Genomic DNA, 22,542 nt, shown 5'->3' with positions numbered 1-22,542 from the left:
GGCATCAAACACATGGAAACCATGTGTTTGATGTATTTAATACCGTTAGACTAATTTCGCTCCAGTCGTTACCACGAGCCCGTCCTCCCCAATTAGCTGCCACCAACTTTCTGTGGTAGAACAGGGGTCTCCAAACCTGTTCCTGGATATTTTCCCTCTTGGGTTTTGTTCCAACTCCAATTGTAACTAACCTGGTTCAGCTTATCAACCAGATAATTAAAATCACGTGTGCTAGATTAGGGTTTGAGTGAAAACCTACAGGACTGTTGCTCTCCAGGATCAGGGTTGGAGAGCCATGACATAGAACCACCATAAAATACATATGCAACTTTTCTATCAATCTTTGAAATGTGTATTCCCTATTTATTTAAGCTGTACGGGGCTCTGTAGCATCAAAGAGATGCTAGACATTCAGATATCCAAGGTTGGTTGAAAATTCACAGTTCTACACCAAACAGTACCTATCCTATAACTCCCAGTAATGGATACCAGAAATCTTTGGCTAAATCACATTATCTGGTGTAACAATCTGTAGCTAAGAGAACTGGTGATCACAGCAGATGATGGGAGAGGTGGTCATGCTGAAATTACCATCCCAAAGAAACATACAGTAAGTTCAGGGAATACTTGTAAAGGTGTGGGAGGCGTGTTGTCATGATCAGACTGCCATTCAGCTCCTCATGAGAAATGTTTCCACAATTTTTTTGGGGGCACTGAACAAATTTCAGGCCTGTGTGCAAACTTCCAGGTTGTAAAAATTCTGTGCAACTTCCAACATCTGTTTACTATGAACACTGAGGTTTACCCACTTTATGTTACAGTTTCAGACCATGGTTAAGTAGGCTACTTGATCATAATTTAGTCCTACCAGAGCGGCCTACCATCACAAACAATGGAGAAAATACATCCCATAACATTTTTACATGGAAATAGCTGTTCTGTCATTCAGCCTACAGTAGCAGCCAAAGTATGATGTTCAATTTAGGCCTACATTCCATGAGCCCTTTGAAGAAAAACATGCAGGGCTTCACATGAACCTGTTTATCCACTTGTCCTTCAGACAAGGATGTGACTGAAAATGTTGTTGTGTTTGATGCAAGAAACCACTTTACAAAATAAAAGGCATTATTATTCCCATACCATTAGTACAGAGAATCAGACAAAATATGCTACCCTCTGCCTATTGGCTATTTAGCATATTCAATCCTTTCTCAAAATACAAATCCAATCTAATCTAATTTTATTTGTCACATACACATGGTTAGCAGATGTTAATGCGAGTGTAGCGAAATGCTTGTGCTTCTAGTTCCGACAATGCAGTAATAACCAACAAGTAATCTAGCTAACAATTCCAAAACTACTACCTTATAGACACAAGTGTAAGGGGATAAAGAATATGTACATAAAGATATATGAATGAGTGATGGTAAAGAGCGGCATAGGCAAAATACAGTAGATGGTATTGAGTACAGTATATACATATGAGATGAGTATGTAAACAAAGTGGCATAGTTAAAGTGGCTAGTGATACATGTATTACATAAAGATGCAGTAGATGATATAGAGTACAGTATATACGTATACATATGAGATGAATAATGTAGTGTATGTAAACATTATATTAGGTAGCATTGTTTAAAGTGTACAACACTGCCCCTTTAAAACAAAAACAGTAGTTTACCTGACTGATATTAAAAAAATGTCTAGCAATGCTAACGTTTTGTGCTGTTGTAGGAAGCAATCACTCCCCCATTGCTGACTATAAATTATTATTTTTAGATGGGCTAATAACTCATTAACTAGCAAATATGAACAAATGTGCACATGTGGCTATACCCAGCTTGTTTACTCGCGACCACTCATGAAGGAAACAGTCCAGTTCAAAGTGAATGGCACAGATCCATATATGGCAATTGTCTATTTGCTTATAGGCCTACCGAAGCTCTGATTGGATACGCCACATTGGCTGAATGGTGCTTGTCAATGCATTAGAATCATCCTCCAATGCGTTATGCCTACTACAAAATATCTTGCATAGTTAGTTTTGCATACTAAGTCTTGGATAGTTTGTTTAGGTATGTTACATTGAAAGTTGCTAATATTGTGTTGATTCATCACAATTCTCACAGGAAAGGGAAAGGTTTTTAACACATTTTAGTGTTAAGAGGGAAAACTCTAGAAACTCTAGAAAGTTGAGTGATGTTCTATCTTGTGGTTCTCTGCGTGGTTTCTTCTGTGTGGCAGTCCCGGGGAACTGTGCCTGCAGTTTAGAGGGAACATTGGTGGGGGAAGGGAAGTGGTGTCCATGGCTCTATTTCAACTTCTAAGAGGAACAGGAATAATGAAGCTTATTTAATGTAGGTAGGCCATTACTGGCCTCACACTCCAGTACAGTAGGTGGCGGTGTATGCGCTTTAAAAGTTGGATGCGATCCACCATCCCAATCCCAAAGAAGAAGAAGGAGCAAGAGCAGCACAGACCCTGAGGTAAAATGGCAAGAAAGATAGTGAAAGTGGATTTTGGGTTCGAATCAAACAGCACATTGAGCAAAGTTGGTGAAGACAAATGTTCTGAATGGACAACAGGAGTATCAAAAACTGGAACAAAAAGGAAATTGTCTAAAATTGGAGGATAATGAATCGCTTCTTGTTGGGATGTGTTTGTTGAGTAAGGATGCATATGTGGGAGACCCGTTTCAGGTGTTGAAAATGGTGAGGTATGCACTGGGAAAAGTCTGTCAGTGACCAGGAGCGGTCTTATTTAGATGAATTGTATTTCTGAAGAACAGAGGAAGATTTCAGTGAGCCTCAAAAGAATACGAGCAACAGAGGTTTTGTGTTTCTAACTTCGGAGTAGAGCACCCATCAGAGTCATCTCAGGGGTGACGACAGATGTTCAGGTTCAATACCTGAATAGAATTCCCAGAGTAGTGGTGCCTGGCGTCTGACCCTTTGGGTGAATGGAGAAAAAGAAGAAAGTCTGTATGTCCTGTTGTTTTTTGATAAAGAACAATTACCAACGCATGCGAAGCTTGGTTATGTAAGATACGCTGTAAGAGCTTTCGTCCCAAAACCATTGCAGTGCAAGAATTGTAAAGAATTTGTCCATGTTTCAAGTGTGTGCAGACGGACAGAGTATATTGAAGAACTGTGGGTAGAAGGACGACAGTGTTGTAATTGTGGTGGGGCTCATGATCCCGAGTTCCTGGAGTGCCCTGTAAGGGTGAAGGAGATTGAAGTGACAAAAGTTAGAGCGGTAAATTGAATCTCCTATGGGGAGGCGACTAAAATAATTGAGAAAACAAGTGAAGCCAGTGACGATATGGTTGTGGATACACCACAGCCTGTAATAAAGGTTTGCTGCCAGTCAAAAGATACCCTGTGTGTTAAAAATGTGGATTTTGTGGTGTTCATTGCCACAGTTATAAACTTTATAGCACAAGTCTCAAAGAAGTCTAAGAAACTGGACATTATTGTGGCTGTGGCAGAAAATCTTTTGGGACTTAAGGATTTTACATTTGAAGACTTGCGAGGAGTACTGGTGGCAGAAGACCCTCCCTCCCAGGTTCCCCTTGAACCTATGTAGGGATCAGATCTGATTTAGTTCATTTATTTTTTGATAGTTTGGTAGTTTTTTTTGTAGTTTGGTAGTTTAGTTTTTTTTGTGAATCTTGTTTCCATCCTGCACAGTAGGTGACAGGATGCACATTAAATTGTGAGATCAGCAATTTACCGAAGAAGAAGACCTAGCTGGGCTGAAGGTCAACCATCTCTCTTTGCAAGTTCAGCTGAAGGCAACGTTGAAGTTCTCAGAATTCCAATGCACGTCCAGAGTGATTGAGGAGAAAGGATTAGCCAGGGGAAAATGACTGCCCTTAAGAGGGAAAGAACAAGATGTACAGTATGTCAGGAGAAGTGCAGTATTATCATAGTGAGACGTATACTTGGAATATGGAGGAGGAATGGAGGGAAAATGAGAGGCAGAGGAGGTTGAAGAAAGATAGTGAGCTTAAATCGGTTAAATATGGAGGGAAAAAAGGATATGTTTTGTTAAAGAAGAATGGTAGAAAGTGTAAGCCGAGTGAGCTGGATGCTGATTTGAGGACAGGAGGAGAAATGGAAGTGGGAAGTATCGGAGGTGGTAGATGTGGTGAAGGTCTCGAAGCCCGAGGTTTGCACCGAAAGTCAGAATAAAGATGAGTCTGTGACGGTAGGAGTGCATTTTTTTGGAAAAAGTGAACCCTTGCCTTTTGGCTGATCCATTTGTAGTTTCAGGGTTGGTGAAAACAGAATTGAGTACTGTGGAATCGGTGAAGGTATCCAGAAGTGGTCTTATGATAACTGTTTGTGATTTTGCTGGTCAGAGGGAGCAGGCGCTCAGCGTTAAATAAATGGGGACACGAGGTGTAAATTGTTTTGCTCCCAAGAAAAGGGCGCCATTGAAAGGAGTGATTACTGGGGTAACTGTAGATGTGAAAGTTGACCAACTGAAGGGGGAGGATTCAGTGTTTGTGATGCTTGTTGTTGGGTGCAACGCACCAATCACGCGACAAGGTGACGTGATTGGTGAAACAGAAGAGTCGTTGTCTGTTCTTTTGAGTTTTGATGTTGAGTCTTTTCCTGACAGTTATGTTAGGGTATATAACTTATACTGTTCAAGCTTTTGTGCTGAATACATTACGTTCTTCAAAACGACTGACCCGAATAGTAGATGGCGTGCGGAAGCCCACTCCATCCATTCTATTGTTTCCTGAAGAAGAGTCTCTCCCTTCTCACATGTATTTGGGTTAAATGAGATTCCCTGTGAGAGCCTTCATGCCCAAACCAATGCAGTGAGATAAGTGTCACTTATTCTGTAATGTGTCAAGTGTATGTAGATGAGATGAGTATTATATGCCAGCTGAGCCTAAAAGGTTCAATTGTGGTGGTGAACATGCACCCGGATTTCTGAAGTGTCCCGTTAGGGTGAAGGAGACTGATGTGGCAAGAATAAGTGCTGTCCAGAATGTCTCCTATCCGGAGGCAAAGAGAAGAGTGTAAAAAAGGTGTTACGTTGAATAAGTAATGGTAGTAGGAGTAGAGAAAGAAGTTGATGTTCCTTGTCAATGCAGCGGCATTGCAAGGAATCTTGTTGATGAATGCTCCACCCTCACAGGCACCTGAGCCTGTGTAGGAGTTGGTTGTTTTGATTTAATTTTGTATTATCTCGCCAGCAGCATATCCCACTGCTGGCTTGCTTCTGAAGCTAAGCAGTGTTGGTCCCTGGATGGGAGACCAGATGCTGCTGAAAGTGGTGTTGAAGGGCCAGTAGGAGGCACCCTTTCCTCTGGTCTAAAAAAATATATATCCCAATACCCCAGGGCAATGATTGGGGACATTGCCTTGTGTAGGGTGCTGTCTTTTGGATGGGATGTTAAATTGATGTCCTAACTCTCTGTGATCACTAAAGATCCCATGGAACTTATCGTAAGAGTAGGGGTGTTAACCCTGATGTCCTGGCTAAATTCCTAATCTGGCCCCCATACCATCACGGTCACCTAATCATCCCCAGTTTACAATTGGCTCATTCATCCCCCCTCCTGTCCCCTGTAACTATTCCCCAGGTCGTTGCTGTAAATGAGAATGCGTTCTCAGTCAATTTACCTGGTAAAATAAGGGTAAAAAAATAAAAATATCTGGTCCCCCTTCCCGCAATGGAATATATTATTTTTTGTTTTGTTTCAAAACCCTGTACAGTAGGTGGCGGCAACACGTCAATAGGTGTAATCTGTATAATACAACTCTCAAGAAGAAGAAGACCCTGAGGTAAGAGAGCAGAATTCGCCAGATATCTACGTAGCTATTCTCATTGGATTTTGTTACATTGTTTGTGTTTCAACAGGAGGTATTGAACAGTGAAATGGTAGAAGCTGTCAGAGGCGTGTTGCTAGTGTCAGAGAAGTTACTGTTTGTGACATTTGATTGTTAGCAACAAATGCCTGGCTAGCTAGCGAGATTCCCACATGTCATGTGGCTCGTTGAGTGGGGGCATTTGACTTAAGGAGAAACAAGCTTATATGAGCAGGTTTTTCCGTCGTGGTCGACCATTAAAATTCGTCGTTTGGTAGTGTTTTCTGTATGTGACGTTAGCTGACTAACTACTTGCTGTCGTGTTACCGGGTTTTTGTTGGCCATAAAATCTGTTTCTGAGGGGCAGCATGCGAACATGCTATCAGCTAGCACGCTAACGTTACTGCTAGCTAACGTTTACTGTCAAATAATTGTGGCACCGCCCAGAGTTATTTGTGGATGCTAGAATTGTCTAGCAGATAGGCAACTAATGCGTACAGACATAACATGTCAATTTCGTTGTTTTGAGGATCTGGTAATACGACATTTCTCTATTCGCGACACGGACCGACGTAAAACAATCTTAGCTAGCTATTGTAGGTACGCTAGCAACGTAGCATGTCAATGTGTCATTATTGCCAAAGGCAAGCATAATGCGTGATCTAACTGCGCTCTTGAGGCTTGTTGTGTTCCAGTTACTGGAGCAAGCTAGTTCATTTTGATTTCACAATACCTATTAAGGCCGTCACTTTAACTTTAAATATTCGATATCCAGCCAAACAGCAGATCTTAGCTAAGTTAGCTAGTCAACTGACAGGCTTGTTTGGTTACTGACAATAGGTTTGTCAGGAACTCTTGGTAATAGCTACGTTAATTTAACAATGCTAGCAAAGTTACCTAACCACTACTGTTGCACTGCCTATGAACATAGTTTTAATAACCTATCATTCCAGTTATGTTTCACACAAGCATGCCTCGTTTATTAAGAGCATAAGTCACTTAATTCCCAGATTGACCCCTGTATCTATTTTGCTACAGAGCAGAAGGAGCTGTTACGATGGAGGCCAACAAAGCTGAAGGCAGAGGTATGTTCTGTGTGATCTAATGTGGTGAAGGAATGTGGCAAGTATCTGCTCTGCCCGTGTAAGACCAATTATATTACTCATAATCAGTTTACTCAAGTGTCTCAAATCAGACGACACTTGTATTTTCAATTCTATGAAAGACAGCTATTTCCTAGTGAGGATTTGAGGATACAAAATCTGATTTTAAAATATGAAATGAAGATGTAGGAATTAAACTTATTTCAGCCATCCGGCTGAGTTAGATGAACCTCTCTACTCTGATGACCGGTTATGGAACAATCATGTCTCAATTTGCCATCTGTTTTATCTGACAGCCTCCTATCTAGGCTGTCATACGGTCATGGATTTTCCTGCACTGTACCTAACCTCGGCATCGTGCCAATTCTGTCACCTCCGGAAGACAAATACATTTTAAAAGCATCATTCTATATCTGCATAACATTCCTCTTAGTTGGATGCTGTGGAAATACTTTGTATTTTCTTCCTTTTGATAATAGCTTTTCAGATCCCCTAGGATGTGCACATTTCTTTGTACACACAACCCTTTTTCAGGAACATGGCACCCTCTTTGTTAGAGTTAACAGGAACTTGGTGCCCTGTGTTTATTTGTATGTATGTGTGTGTGCTTTGCAAGTAAGTTCACAACACAAACTGAGCTATTGGTTTAACCCAAGTGCCTCCTTGCCCCACCATTAGATCACTCCTTCTAAGCCTCAGCTCATTATTTCACAGCAGACTATTTTGCATGTAGCATCTCACTGCCTTAAACAGAAGTCATGGGCCATGTAATATTTAGTCACGAGCAGGGCTATGATAAGATCGAAAGAGGTATGAACAATCATTCGCTGCATCTTTGCTATCATAAAGAGGGCATTTATTAATATAAAGGGAAGCAAAAGCCTGTTGGATCAGCACAAACTGCCTGTCACTCGTCTTAGGCAACGAACAGAAGAAAACGGAATGAAACAGGGAGGGACTGCCTAGACCTGTCGGATTTGAATCGCCCATTTTCTTTTTCCATCGCCAAATATTTACAAATGTTTTCCATTGTGGGACATGATGAACATGACCCTGGTCACAGAGCTGCTGACATGTTCTTATATTGATAGCTAGCATCTAGAGATATGAATAATGGAACATTTGTAAACGTCCAATACAGCCGTTTTTATCCCAACATCAAATTTCTGTGTAACAATTTAGTACCGTATTGTGATTGTTTTCAATTCAAATGGCCAAAAAGAAATATAGTATCTTAGAAAATAGCTATTTATCAAGTAAGAATTTGCTAGTACTGTCTGGGAGGGGAAAACTGAGAACTAGCTGTTATTGGCAGAGGTTTGGAACTCTTTCTTATGGCTCTATTAACCATCCCACCTAAACAGGCTGAAATTCAAGGCGGTCTTTTCAAACAGTTCTTACACTAAAAGGGTTACCTAGGGCGGCAGGTAATCAAGTGGTTAGAGCGTTGGGAAGAGCGGTTAGAGTGAATCTCTGAGCTGACAAGGTAAAAATATTTTGTTCTACCCCTGAACAAGGCAGTTAACCCACTGTTCCTAGGCTGTCATTGTAAATAAGACCATGTTCTGAACTGACTTGACAAATGACATTTAAAAAAAAAAAAAAGGTCATTTTCACAGTATTATTCCAACCTCAGTGTGAAAACATACGTAATATATATCTCGGCAAAAAAAGAAACGTCCTCTCACTGTCAACTGTTTATTATCAGCAAACTTAACTTAAAAATGTGGTTGAACATAACAAGATTAAACAACTGAGACATAAACTGAACAAGTTCTACAGACATATGACTAACAAATGGAATAATGTGTCCCTGAACAAAGGGGGGTAAAAATCAAAAGTAACAGTCAGTATCTGGTGTGGCCACCAGCTGTATTAAGTACTGCAGTGCATCTCCTCCTCATGGACTGCACCAGATTTGCCAGTTCTTGCTGTGAGATGTTACCCCACTCTTCCACCAAGGCACCTGCAAGTTCCCGGACATTTCTGGGGGGGGGGATGGCCCTAGCCCTCACCCTCCGATCCAACAGGTCCCAGACGTGCTCAATAGGATTGAGATCCGGGCTCTTCACTAGCCTTGGCAGAACACTGACATTGCTGTCTTGCAGGATATCACGCACAGAACAAGCAGAATGGCTGGTGGCATTGTCATGCTGGAGGGTTATGTCAGGATGAGCCTGCATGAGGGAGGAGGATGTCTTCCCTGTAACGCACAGTGTTGAGATTGCCTGCAATGACAACAAGCTCAGCGATGATGCTGTGACGCACCGCCCCAGACCATGACGGACCCTCCACCTCCAAATCGATCCCGCTCCAGAGTACAGGCCTCGGTGTAACACTCATTCCTTTGACGATAAACCATGCCACCACCGTGTTTGACAGTGGGGATGGTGTGTTCAGCTGTGTTGCTTTTACACCAAACATAACGTTTTGCATTGTTGCCAAAAAGTTCAATTTTGGTTTCATCTGACCAGAGCACCTTCTTCCACATGTTTGGTGTGTCTCCCAGGTGGCTTGTGGCAAACTTTAAACAACACTTTTTATGGATATCTTTAAGAAATGGCTTTCTTCTTGCCACTCTTCCATAAAGGCCAGATTTGTGCAATATACGACTGATTGTTGTCCTATGGACAGAGTCTCCCACCTCAGCTGTAGATCTCTGCAGTTCATCCAGAGTGATCATGGGCCTCTTGGCTGCATCTCTGATCAGTCTTCTCCTTGTATGAGCTGAAAGTTTAGAGGGACGGCCAGGTCTTGGTAGATTTGCAGTGGTCTGATACTCCTTCCATTTCAATATTATCGCTTGCACAGTGCTCCTTGGGATGTTTAAAGCTTGGGAAATCTTTTTGTATCCAAATCCGGCTTTAAACTTCTTCACGACAGTATCTCGGACCTGCCTGGTGTGTTCCTTGTTCTTCATGATGCTCTCTGCGCTTTTAACGGACCTCTGAGACTATCACAGTGCAGGTGCATTTATACGGAGACTTGATTACACACAGGTGGATTGTATTTATCATCATTAGTCATTTAGGTCAACATTGGATCATTCAGAGATCCTCACTGAACTTCTGGAGAGTTTGCTGCACTGAAAGTAAAGGGGCTGAATAATTTTGCACGCCCAATTTTTCAGTTTTTGATTTGTTAAAGTTTGAAATATCCAATAAATGTCGTTCCACTTCATGATTGTGTCCCACTTGTTGTTGATTCTTCACAAAAAAATACAGTTTTATATCTTTATGTTTGAAGCCTGAAATGTGGCAAAAGGTCGCAAATTTCAAGGGGGCCGAATACTTTCGCAAGGCACTGTATATATGTATATATATGTGTGTATATATATATATATATATATATATATATATATATATATATATATATGTATATGTATGTCTATATATATATATGTGTATGTATATATATGTATGTATGTCTATATATATATGTGTATGTATATATATGTATGTATGTCTATATATATATGTGTATATATATATATATATATATATATATATATGTCTTGCATTAGGAGGAACCCAGGGCCAACCGCACCAGCATATGGTCTCCCAAGGGGTCTGAGGATCTCATCTCGGTACCTAATGGCAGTCAGGCTACCTCTGGCGAGCACATGGAGGGCTGTGCGCCCCCCCCAAAGAAATGCCAGCCCACACCATGACTGACCCACCACCAAACCGGTCATGCTGGAGGATGTTGCAGGCAGCAGAACGTTCTCCACGGCGTCTCCAGACTGTCACGTCTGTCACGTGCTAAGTGTGAACCTGCTTTCATCTGTGAAGAGCACAGGGCGTCAGTGGCGAATTTGCCAATCTTGGTGTTCTCTGGCAAATGCCAAACGTCCTGCACGGTGTTGGGCTGTAAGCACAACCCCCACCTGTGGACATCGGGCCCTCATACCACCCTCATGGAGTCTGTTTCTGACCATTTGAGCAGACACATGCACATTTGTGGCCTGCTGGAGGTCATTTTGCAGGGCTCTGGCAGTGCTCCTCCTTGCACAAAGGCGGAGGTAGCGGTCCTGCTGCTGGGTTGTTGGCCTCCTCCACGTCTCCTGATGTACTGGCCTGTCTCCTGGTAGCACCTTCATGCTCTGGACACTACGCTGACAGACACAGCAAACCTTCTTGCCACAGCTCGCATTGATGTGCCATCCTGATGAGCTGCACTACTTGAGCCACTTGTGTGGGTTGTAGACTCCGTCTCATTCTACCACTAGAGTGAAAGCACCGCCAGCATTCAAAAGTGAACAAAACATCAGCCAGGAAGCATAGGAACTGAGAAGTGGTCTGTGGTCCCCACCTGCAGAACCACTACTTTATTGGGGGTGTCTTGCTAATTGCCTATAATTTCCACCTGTTTTCTATTCCATTTGCACAACAGCATGTGAAATGTATTGTCAATCAGTGTTGCTTCCTAAGTGGACAGTTTGATTTCACAAAAGTGTTATTGACTTGGAGTTACATTGTGTTTGTGTTCCCTTTATTTTTTTGAGCAGTGTGTGTGTACACACACACACACACACACACACACACACAGTGGGGCAAAAAAGTATTTATTCAGCCACCAATTGTGCACTTAAACTATGACAGACAAAATGAGAAAAAAAAGTCCAGAAAATCTCATTGTAGGATTTTTAATTTATTTGCAAATTATGGTGGATAATAAGTATTTGGTCAATAACAAAAGTTTATCTCAATACTTTGTCATTGCCAACAAAGGGTATATAACAGAGGTCAAATGTTTTCTTTAAGTCTTCACAAGGTTTTCACACACTTTTGCTGGTATTTTGCTCCATTCCTCCATGCAGATCTCCTCTAGAGCAGTGATGTTTTGTGGCTGTTGCTGGGCAACATGGACTTTCAACTCCCTCCAAAGATTTTCTATGGGGTTGAGATCTGAAGACTGTCTAGGCCACTCCAGGACCTTGAAATGCTTCTTACGAAGCCACTCCTTCGTTGCCCGGGCGGTGTGTTTGGGATCATTGTCATGCTGAAAGACCCAGCCACGTTTCATCTTCAATGCCCTTGCTGTTGGAAGGAGATTTTCACTCAATCTCACGATACATGGCCCCATTCATTCTTTCCTTTACACGGATCAGTCGTCCTGGTCCCTTTGCAGAAAAACAGCCCCAAAGCATGATGTTTCCACCCCCATGCTTCACAGTAGGTATGGTGTTCTTTGGATGCAACTCAGCATTTTTTGTCTTCCAAACACGACGAGTTGAGTTTTTACCAAAAAGTTATATTTTGGTTTCATCTGACCATATGACATTCTCCCAATCTTCTTCTGGATCATCCAAATGCTCTCTAGCAAACTTCAGTCGGGCCTGGACATGTACTGGCTTAAGCAGGGGGACACGTCTGGCACTGCAGGATTTGAGTCCCTGGCGGCGTAGTGTGTTACTGATGGTATGCTTTGTTACTTTGGTCCCAGCTCTCTGCAGGTCATTCACTAGGTCCCCCCTGTGTGGTTCTGGGATTTTTGCTCACTGTTCTTGTGATCATTTTGACCCCACGGGGTGAGATCTTGCGTGGAGATTTTCAGTGGTCTTGTATGTCTTCCATTTCCTAATAATTGCTCCCACAGTTGATTTCTTCAAGCCAAGCTGCTTACCTATTGCAGATTCAGTCATCCCAGCCTGGTGCAGGTCTACAATTTTGTTTCTGGTGTCCTTTTGACAGCTCTTTGGTCTTGGCCATAGTGGAGTTTGGAATGTGACTCTTTTGAGGTTGTGGACAGGTGTCTTTTATACCGATAACAAGTTCAAACAGGTGCCATTAATACAGGTAACGAGTGGAGGACAGAGGAGCCTCTTAAAGAAGTTGTTACAGGTCTGTGAGAGCCAGAACTCTTGCTTGTTCGTAGGTGACCAAATACTTATTTTCCACCATAATTTGCAAATAAATTCATAAAAAATCCTACAATGTGATTTTCTGGATTTTTTTTCTCCATTTTGTCTGTCATAGTTGAAGTGTACCTATGATGAAAATTGCAGGCCTCTCATATTTTTAAGTGGGAGAACTTGCACAATTGGTGGCTGACTAAATACTTTTTTGCCACACTGTGTGTGTGTATATATGACAATTACAACAATACTGAATGAACACTTATTTTAACTTAATATAAGACATCAAAAAAATTACATTTAGTCTCAAATAAATAATGAAAAATGTTCAATTTGGTTTAAAAATTGCAAAAACAAAGTGTTTGAGAATAAAGGAAAAGTGCAATATGTGCCATGTAAAAAATATTCCCAGATAAGAAGTTTTAGGTTGTAGTTATCGGAATTTTTCTCTCTACCATTTGTATTTCATATACCTTTGACTATTGGACCTTCTAATAGGTACTTTAGTATTTCCAGCCCAATCTCGGGAGTTGATAGACTTTAAGTCATAAACAGCACAATGCTTGAAGCATTGCGAAGAGCTGCTGGCAAACGCAGTAAAGTGCTGTTTGAATGAATGCTCATGAGCCTTCTGCTGCCTACCACTGCTCAGTCAGACTGCTCTATCAAATCATAGATTTAATTATAACACACAAATACGAGCCTTAGGTCATTTAATATGGTCAAATCTGGAAACTTATCATTTAGAAAACAAAACGTTTATTATTTCAGTGAAATACGGAACCGTTCCGTGTTTTATCTAACTGTGGCATCCTTAAGTTTAAATATTGCTGTTACATTGCACAACCTTCAAATGTTACGTCATAATTATGTACAATTCTGGCAAATTAGTTCGCAACGAGCCAGGTGGCCCAAACTGTTGCATATACCCTGACTCTGCGTGCAATGAACGCAAGAGAAGTGACACAATTTGCGTAGTTAATATTGCCTGCTAACATGAATTTGTTTTAAATGAATATGCAGGTTTAGAAATATATACTTCTGTGGATTGATTTTAAGAAAGGCATTGATGTTTATGGTTAGGTACATTCGTGCAACGATTGTGCTTTTTTTCCACAAATGTGCTTTTGTTAAATCATCCCCTGTTTGGCGTAGTTGGCTGTCTTTGTTAGGAAAAAATGGTCTTCACATAGTTCGCAGTGAGCCAGGCAGCCCAAACTGCTGCATATACCCTGACTCTGCACAGAACACAAGAGAAGTGACACAATTTCCCTAGTTAAAATATATTCATGTTAGCAGGCAATATTAACAAAATATGCAGGTTTAAAAAAGATATACTTGTGTATTGATTTTAAGAAAGGCATTGATGTTTATGGTTAGGTACAACATTGGTGCAACGACAGTGCTTTTTTTTCATGAATGCGCTTGTTAAATCACCTGTTTGGCGAAATAGGCTGTGATTCAATGATATTAAACAGGCACTGCATAGATTATATGCAATGCAGGACAAGCTAGATGAACTAGTAATATCATAAACCGTTTGTAGTTAACTAGTGATTATGTTAAGAGTTTTTAATTTTTTTTATGAGAAGTTTAATGCTAGCTAGCATCTTAACTAGGCTCCTTGCTGCACTCGCATAACAGGTAGTCAGCCTGCCACGTAGTCTCCGCGTGTAGTGCAATGTAATCGGTGTCCAAAAATGCAGATTACCAATTGTTATGAAAACTTGAAATCGGCACTAATTAATCGGCCATTCCGATTAATCTGGCAACCTCTAATTGTGACTATCCCTCGCACTTCTGTGAAACATTGCTGCCAATTTGTTGGGCTTACTTCTCTCTAATGTTCTCCTGTGTACTGTCCCACGTTGCTTCTCTCTGTCTTGGAACCATCTACTTTTGTCTGTCAGATTAGCCTTTCTCTCTCAGCCTCTTTCTGCAGGAACCTCATGATCTTTCACACTGAGAACATTGTCATACCCTTTTTGATTAACCAGAGCTCTTCTGTGATAATTTTTCTTAGTATTTGGCATTGTAAGTTACTTTAATTGGTCTCGTCAACTCCCATTGAGTCTAGACTGTGGATTTGGATTTCAAATTAAATTTTAAAAAATTGACACGTGCCAAATACAACCGGTTTAGATTTTACCTTGAAATTCTTACTTACAAGCCCTTAAAGAAGTTTAAGAACATAGAGGTAGGACATTTACCGAAGTCGAAAATAAAGTAACACAATAAAATAATAATGAGGCTATATAAAGGAGGTCCCGGTGCTTCGTCAATGTGTAGGGATACAGGTTAGTCGAGGTAATTTGTACATGTAGGTAGGGGTAAAGTGACCTTGCATAGATAAACAGCGAGTAGTAACAGTGTAAAAACATGGGTGGGGGGGGTGTCAATGCAAATAGTCCAGGTGGCCATTTCATTAAATGTTAAGCAGTCTTGTGGCTTGGGTGTAGAAGCTGTTAAGGAGCCTTTTGGACCTAGACTTGGCGTGCCGGTACTGCTTGCCGTGCTGTAGCAGAGGGAACAGTGTATGACTTGCCATGCAGTTGCCATACCCGACGCTGATGCAACCAGTGCCATGCAACCATGCTCTCGATGGTGCAGCTGTAGAACATTTTTAGAATCTGGGGACCCATGCGAAATCTGAGGCAGAAAAGGCGTTATCGTGCCCTCTACAACTTTCTTGGTGTGTTTAGACTGTGATAGTTTGTTGGTGATGTGGTCACCAAGGAACTTGACGCTGTCAACCTGTTCCACTTCAGTCCCGTATGGGGGTGTGTTCGGTCCTCCATATCCTGTCGTCCACGATCATCTCCTTAGTCTTGGTTATGTTGAGGGAGATGTTGTCCTGGCACCACACTGCCAGGTCTCTGAACCCTTCCCTATCGGTCTCATCGTTGTCTGTGATCAGGCCTTCAACTGTACGTCTGAAGTCACTTGAGCTTGTTTGTGTGCACATTAATGACCTAGATCTTTACTTCCAAATCGTTTTGGATTGCATTTTCCTGTCATTATTTAATGCTAGACCTTCAACTACATTTGCAGCTGTACCGGTTAGTTGAATTTACAGTGTTCTGACTTACTGAGATTTGGGTTATTTTCAATTGTTGTGTTTGACTGAAACGTTTGCCATTGGCTAATGTCCCCAGAGATCTTTTCAATAACCAGTTTGGGTAGTTTCACTGATTTCACACATTGTTCAAACGATCGGAAGGAGAGCGTGCATTGTCCTCCATTTGCATTTTTCATAAACCGTTTTAAGTGTTTTACTGACCTTTTTAAGTCCATATAACTCATTGCACTGTTCACTTCTTGTTTTAAGTCCATGCGAGTTTCATTTTCAATGTCCCGTTCATACTCATTCAATGTTTGTTTCTTTACAATCAGTTCCATAACCCTCATGTTAATGTCTTGGAGGAATTTCTTCTCCTAGTACCTGATCAATTCTGAATAACAGCCTTGGAGTTGCCGTCCTTGTCTTTCCCTGACTCCGTATTTCATCGTGCAAGTTGCTCGGCCATGGTTTCTGAACTCCACGTTTCCAATGTAATCCTTCATATCCCTTGTCATTTTCCAATTAAGGAATCCCTCCCTTCTGGGTTTCGGTAGTAATTTGTGGCGTATAATCAGGAGTCCCAACACAGTACTTGCAGTTGAAAATAAATCGGGTTTTTATTTCCTATTGTTTTACAAATCTAAACTTTGGGGGAATAATAATAATACAGATCAATGTAGTGTTTGCCAAGGTAGGAGAATAAACAATTATCTGTAGAATCTGCTCATTAAGAGCTCTCCACTGCCATGTTGCTAAAGTGAGTGGTTTCTCTTGCGCTTGGTCCTTAAAATATTCTCTGGCTCACAGGTTATGATGACATTTATTCATATAGTTACAGCACCCCTGACCTCCTTGCCTCCTCCTCAAAGCACATTGGAGGAGATGGGACATGAGGAATGATGGAAATACATTTTAGATTCAGTCTAAATTTGCAGATTTGGAACGTGGCCAGCATGATTCACACAGTGAATTGGTGAGGAGTAGTAGTGCTCAAGTGTGAGTCAGTGTGTGTGTGCTCTGGTTTGATTGACAGGTAAGGGAGACCATGGCATGCAGATCCCAGGAGGACCGTTGGACAGACAGGACAGCCTCCACAACATGGAGAGGTGAGCACTAGTCACAGATATTTTATGGGCGATTCCAGCACTATGGATGTTACGTTTTCACGCAAAATAAATGTTTTCATGTCTTGCATGATGGACTAACCAAATATAAACCTAACTTTTGATGTGTGTGCCTAGGGCTGTGGCGGTCGTGAAATTTTGTCAGCCAGTAATTGTCATGCGAAGTCTGCCGCTGTCACTGTAATTGACCGTTAACTAACATAAAGGTGTTTAGCATCACTGCGTTTCTACGCGTACAAGCTGCTGCTGCGTGGCTTTGGAACATCTACATTTTAGAAAGTTGAGTAAATCCATTTAATATAGCCTACACCATCACAATAAAATCCATGATTTATTTTGTGATAGGCCTACAAACCTGAGAATGTCTTAGAAATCAAAACATAAATAACATATTGTTGTTCTGGAAAAGTTTGGGGGAAAAAGCATGCTTTCTGATCCTTTCAATGTGCTCGCTGTGGAGAGGCAGTTGCAATTGGTGCTCTGCTGGACGGAAAGCAAGTTCAGAGATCTAATCGATGGAAGATGGAATTAAAATGACATAATTAAAGGTGAACTGAAAGAGGCTACAACTAGGGCTGCATAAATTCCTCACACTGTTGTCACAAAGTTGGAAGCATAGAATCGTTTAGAATATATGCTGTAGTGTTAAGATTTCCTTTCACTAACTTTACACTCCACCAAACTTTACAGTTTGCATTGGCAGGTTGCGCTCTCCTGGTCTCCTCCAAATCCAGATTTATCCGTTGGACTGCTAGATGGTGAAGCGGGATTCATCACTCCAGAGAAAGCGTTTCCACTGCTCCTTAGTCCAATGGCGACGGGCTTTACAGCCAACACTTTTAATTGTGCATGGTGATCTTGGGCTTGTGTGTGGCTGCTCGGCCATCGGAACACATTTCATGAAGCTCCTGACAAACTTATTGTGCCGACGTTGCTTCCAGAGGCAGTTTGGAACTCTTGTGAATTGCGGTCCCGTTCGGTGAACTTGTGTGGCTTACCACTTTGCAGCTGAGCCGTTGTTGCTGCTAGATGTTTCCACTTCATAATAACAGCAGGGCAACAATTTGACTAACTGATTTGTTGGAAAGGTGGCATCCTATGGTGGTTCCATGTTGAAAGTCACTGAGCTCTTCAGTGAGGCCATTCTACTGCCAATGTTTGCCTGGAGATTACATGGCTGTGTGCTCGATTGTTTACTCTGGTCAGCAACCGGTGTGGCTGAAATAGCCAAATCCACAAATTTCAAAGGGTGTCCACGTACTTTTTTGAATAGTATATGGTCATTATTTGAACTGGCTAGCCAGCTAATGTAACATTTAATTGACCAGACGTTTTAGTAATAACTTATTTAGGGCGTCCACCCACATTGCTCAGAATGACAAATCACATTTTGAATATGGTCATTCATATTAACAGAACATGCAAGTCGAGATTGCAATGATGTGCAGTCCTTACTGAATTCTAATGTGCTCTTTGAATTGTCCACATTTTACTTTTCCTCAGCCAACAAGACGAATAGTAGAAAAGTTTAAAAGTTCTATTTGTCAGCTTGTCTAGAAAGAAATTGCCTATTCCAAACACTCTGGGACAGTTGCGGGATGATAGATCCCAAAAGTATTCAACCACACCTAGGCTACATAAACTAAAAAAAAATACATTAAAAAGCAATGAGTCTGATGCAGCCGAGGAGAGCGTTTAGCTTAACGTTGACAAACCATTATTTCTATACATTATAAGCGCAGCAATGTGCACAAGGCAGTAGGCTTCTTGCGACTCTTCGCTCCATAATGCTATTAGCGGGATACCACCATTGTCAAAATATCACTGCACATGTGAACAGTTTCATGTGATAGAATGAAATGTCCATTAGCAGTTTAGAAGAGTGATCTAAGAGGCTGCTTGGAAGCAAGGTAAGACATGCCTCGTATTAAAACGTTCAGGTTTCAAATAATGAAGTATATGTTTTGGTAAATGCATACTACCTCCATCTCATTGTAAAGTGTTGTGTGACGGGCTGATGAAGCCTGCCTTCCGTTGCCGTTTGCCGCCGTGTTGAAAACAACTGAACTGGTTAAATAAAGGTTAAATAAATAACATTTTCACAGAGTTCAAGACAACTGGGAACTGGGGGGGGGGGGGGGGGGGGGGGGAAATAGCTCAGACTGGGGAAAAATAGTTTTGAATGGTAGTCCAACTCGGGACCTCGGGCCTCTTTCTAGAGCTCCGACTTATCAACCTGAATATGTAATGATTTTACCTCCGTATTTTTCAGAGTTCCTAGTTGTCTTGCAACAGCTCGCTGTGTGACAGATTTTCCACTCAAAGGCTCTATATCTGTATGCTGTTCGGATGTGAGAAGATGTTTAACAAATATCCTGTGCACTCCAAATTTAACTGCAAATATCAGACAAATGCTGGCTATTACCGGCTAATGGGCTTCCGAGTGGTGCAGCGGGCCTAAGGCATTGCATCTCAATGCAAGAGGCGTGTCCCTGGTTCGAATCGAGGCTGTATCACAACAGGCCGTGATTGGGAGTCCCATAGGGCGGCGCACAATTGGCCCAGCGTCGTCCGGGTTTGGCCGGGGAGGCCGTCATTGTAAATAAGAATTTGTTCTTTAACTGACTTGCCTAGTTAAATAAATGTAATGTTTAACTGGTTAGGACAGCTCATGAGGTCTAGGTAGGAATCTTATGACTAAAGAGGCTTCATGCATAGCTTTTGATTTCTAACCCCAAGTCAAATGTATATTCTGGGCACTTACATCCAATTTTCTTTTCTGAGAGCCTTTGTTGACACAGCCCCATTTGCAAATGACAAACTTTATTTTCCATGCTCCAATTGACTTTCCCACAGAATTGCCCTCATAGAAACATGCTACTATACTTTATTTTAGACATGCATGGCTCTGGGTTCTGGGATGTTATATATTCACTTAATCTGTCCTTTCTCCTTATGTGTGCACTTTGCTACATGGATTTACCATTTTGTGATGAGTGTGCATGATTATGCCTCTCCCGCTCTTCCCCAGCCTGCTCCCCAAGGCTGTGAAGAGGCGAGTCTACGCCCTGAAGAAGCTACAGGTGCAATGTGCCAGCATAGAAGCAAAGTTCTATGAGGAAGTCCATGAGCTGGAGAGGAAGTACGCTGGCCTCTACCAGCCCCTCTTCGACAAGGTACAGTCACACTACAGGTGTTATCTCTGTGGCTTCTTCTTGTGTCCTTTCATCTCCTGTGCACTGAGCACAGGATTAGTGAAAGCAAATGACGGACATATACTGGGAATTTCTTAACAATTTGTACAGACTAAGGGCAGGAAACCACTTTTAGATAATGACGCCCCACAGGAAGGGCAAGAGGTGGACTACTTCCAACAGTGACTCACTACTCAATGCAAAAAAAGAGGGAGCGCTGCTTTGGCATCAAGTATGAAGACCGGTGCTCATCGGACAACAGGTTATAATTTATAGCAAACAAATGAAGTTGCAGCTACCATTTACGTATGCCTTCTGAGAGTATTCAGAGCCCTTGACTTTGTCCACATTTTGTTACTTTACATCCTTACACTAAAATTGATTTAAACAAATATATGTGTGTATATATACAGTGCCTTGCGAAAGTATTCGGCCCCCTTGAACTTTGCGACCTTTTGCCACATTTCAGGCTTCAAACATAAAGATATAAAACTGTATTTTTTTGTGAAGAATCAAAAACAAGTGGGACACAATCATGAAGTGGAACGACATTTATTGGATATTTCAAACTTTTTTAACAAATCAAAAACTGAAAAATTGGGCGTGCAAAATGATTCAGCCCCCTTAAGTTAATACTTTGTAGCGCCACCTTTTGCTGCGATTACAGCTGTAAGTTGCTTGGGGTATGTCTCTATCAGTTTTGCACATCGAGAGACTGACATTTTTTCCCATTCCTCCTTGCAAAACAGCTCGAGCTCAGTGAGGTTGGATGGAGAGCATTTGTGAACAGCAGTTTTCAGTTCTTTCCACAGATTCTCGATTGGATTCAGGTCTGGACTTTGACTTGGCCATTCTAACACCTGGATATGTTTATTTTTGAACCATTCCATTGTAGATTTTGCTTTATGTTTTGGATCATTGTCTTGTTGGAAGACAAATCTCCGTCCCAGTCTCAGGTCTTTTGCAGACTCCTCCAGGTTTTCTTCCAGAATGGTCCTGTATTTGGCTCCATCCATCTTCCCATCAATTTTAACCATCTTCCCTGTCCCTGCTGAAGAAAAGCAGGCCCAAACCATGATGCTACCACCACCATGTTTGACAGTGGGGATGGTGTGTTCAGCTGTGTTGCTTTTACGCCAAACATAACGTTTTGCATTGTTGCCAAAAAGTTCCATTTTGGTTTCATCTGACCAGAGCACCTTCTTCCACATGTTTGGTGTGTCTCCCAGGTGGCTTGTGGCAAACTTTAAACAACACTTTTTATGGATATCTTTAAGAAATGGCTTTCTTCTTGCCACTCTTCCATAAAGGCCAGATTTGTGCAATATACGACTGATTGTTGTCCTATGGACAGAGTCTCCCACCTCAGCTGTAGATCTCTGCAGTTCATCCAGAGTGATCATGGGCCTCTTGGCTGCATCTCTGATCAGTCTTCTCCTTGTATGAGCTGAAAGTTTAGAGGGACGGCCAGGTCTTGGTAGATTTGCAGTGGTCTGATACTCCTTCCATTTCAATATTAACGCTTGCACAGTGCTCCTTGGGATGTTTAAAGCTTGGGAAATATTTTGGTATCCAAATCCGGCTTTAAACTTCTTCACAACAGTATCTCGGACCTGCCTGGTGTGTTCCTTGTTCTTCATGATGCTCTCTGCGCTTTTAACGGACTTCTGAGACTATCACAGTGCAGGTACATTTATACGGAGACTTGATTACACACAGGTGGATTGTATTTATCATCATTAGTCATTTAGGTCAACATTGGATCATTCAGAGATCCTCACTGAACATCTGGAGAGAGTTTGCTGCACTGAAAGTAAAGGGGCTGAATAATTTTGCACGCCCAATTTTTCAGTTTTTGATTTGTTAAAAAAGTTTGAAATATCCAATAAATGTCGTTCCACTTCATGATTGTGTCCCACTTGTTGTTGATTCTTCACAAAAAAATACAGTTTTATATCTTTATGTTTGAAGCCTGAAATGTGGCAAAAGGTCGCAAAGTTCAAGGGGGCCGAATACTTTCGCAAGGCACTGTATGTGTATATATATATATATATATATATATATATATCTCAGTAATTTACACGATACCCCATAAATACAAAGCAAAAACATTTGTAATTTTTTTTACACTAGCAAATGTATTACTAATAAAAAAAAGACCTTTTTATTTACATAAATATTCTGACCCTTTGCTATGAGACTAAAAATTGAGCTCCGGTGCATCCTGTTTCCATTGATCATCCTTGATGTTTCTAAAACTTGATTGGAGTCCACCTGTGGTGAATTCAATTCATTGGACATAATTCGGAAAGGCACACACCTGTCTATATAAGGTCCCACTATTGACAGTGCATGTCAGAGCTAAACCAAGCCAT

General features: G+C 41.4%; 1 protein-coding gene across 7 annotated transcripts in view; it reads left to right on the top strand.

Annotated features, from left to right (window-relative positions):
- Positions 1 to 2,413: 2,413 nt before the first annotated feature.
- Positions 2,414 to 22,542, top strand: part of nap1l4a (nucleosome assembly protein 1-like 4a) — a 65,593-nt gene continuing 45,464 nt past the window's right edge. For 3 of the 7 annotated variants that reach the window (XM_036949818.1, XM_021564164.2, XM_036949834.1), the window contains exons 1-4: positions 6,406 to 6,428; positions 6,867 to 6,913; positions 16,883 to 16,955; positions 20,005 to 20,149. In XM_036949818.1, coding sequence (XP_036805713.1) covers positions 6,886 to 6,913; positions 16,883 to 16,955; positions 20,005 to 20,149 — 246 coding nt within the window. In that variant the 5' untranslated portion in view covers positions 6,406 to 6,428; positions 6,867 to 6,885. Of the gene's footprint in view, positions 2,487 to 5,727; positions 5,884 to 6,405; positions 6,429 to 6,866; positions 6,914 to 16,882; positions 16,956 to 20,004; positions 20,150 to 22,542 lie in introns of those variants that run through there. The other 4 variants (XM_021564183.2, XM_021564179.2, XM_021564172.2 and 1 more) reach the window with 4 other exon arrangements.

Source organism: Oncorhynchus mykiss, chromosome 2 (assembly GCF_013265735.2).
Source record: "Oncorhynchus mykiss isolate Arlee chromosome 2, USDA_OmykA_1.1, whole genome shotgun sequence".
Taxonomy (NCBI): Eukaryota; Metazoa; Chordata; class Actinopteri; order Salmoniformes; family Salmonidae; genus Oncorhynchus; species Oncorhynchus mykiss.
This window is presented reverse-complemented; position numbering and strand designations above follow the sequence as displayed.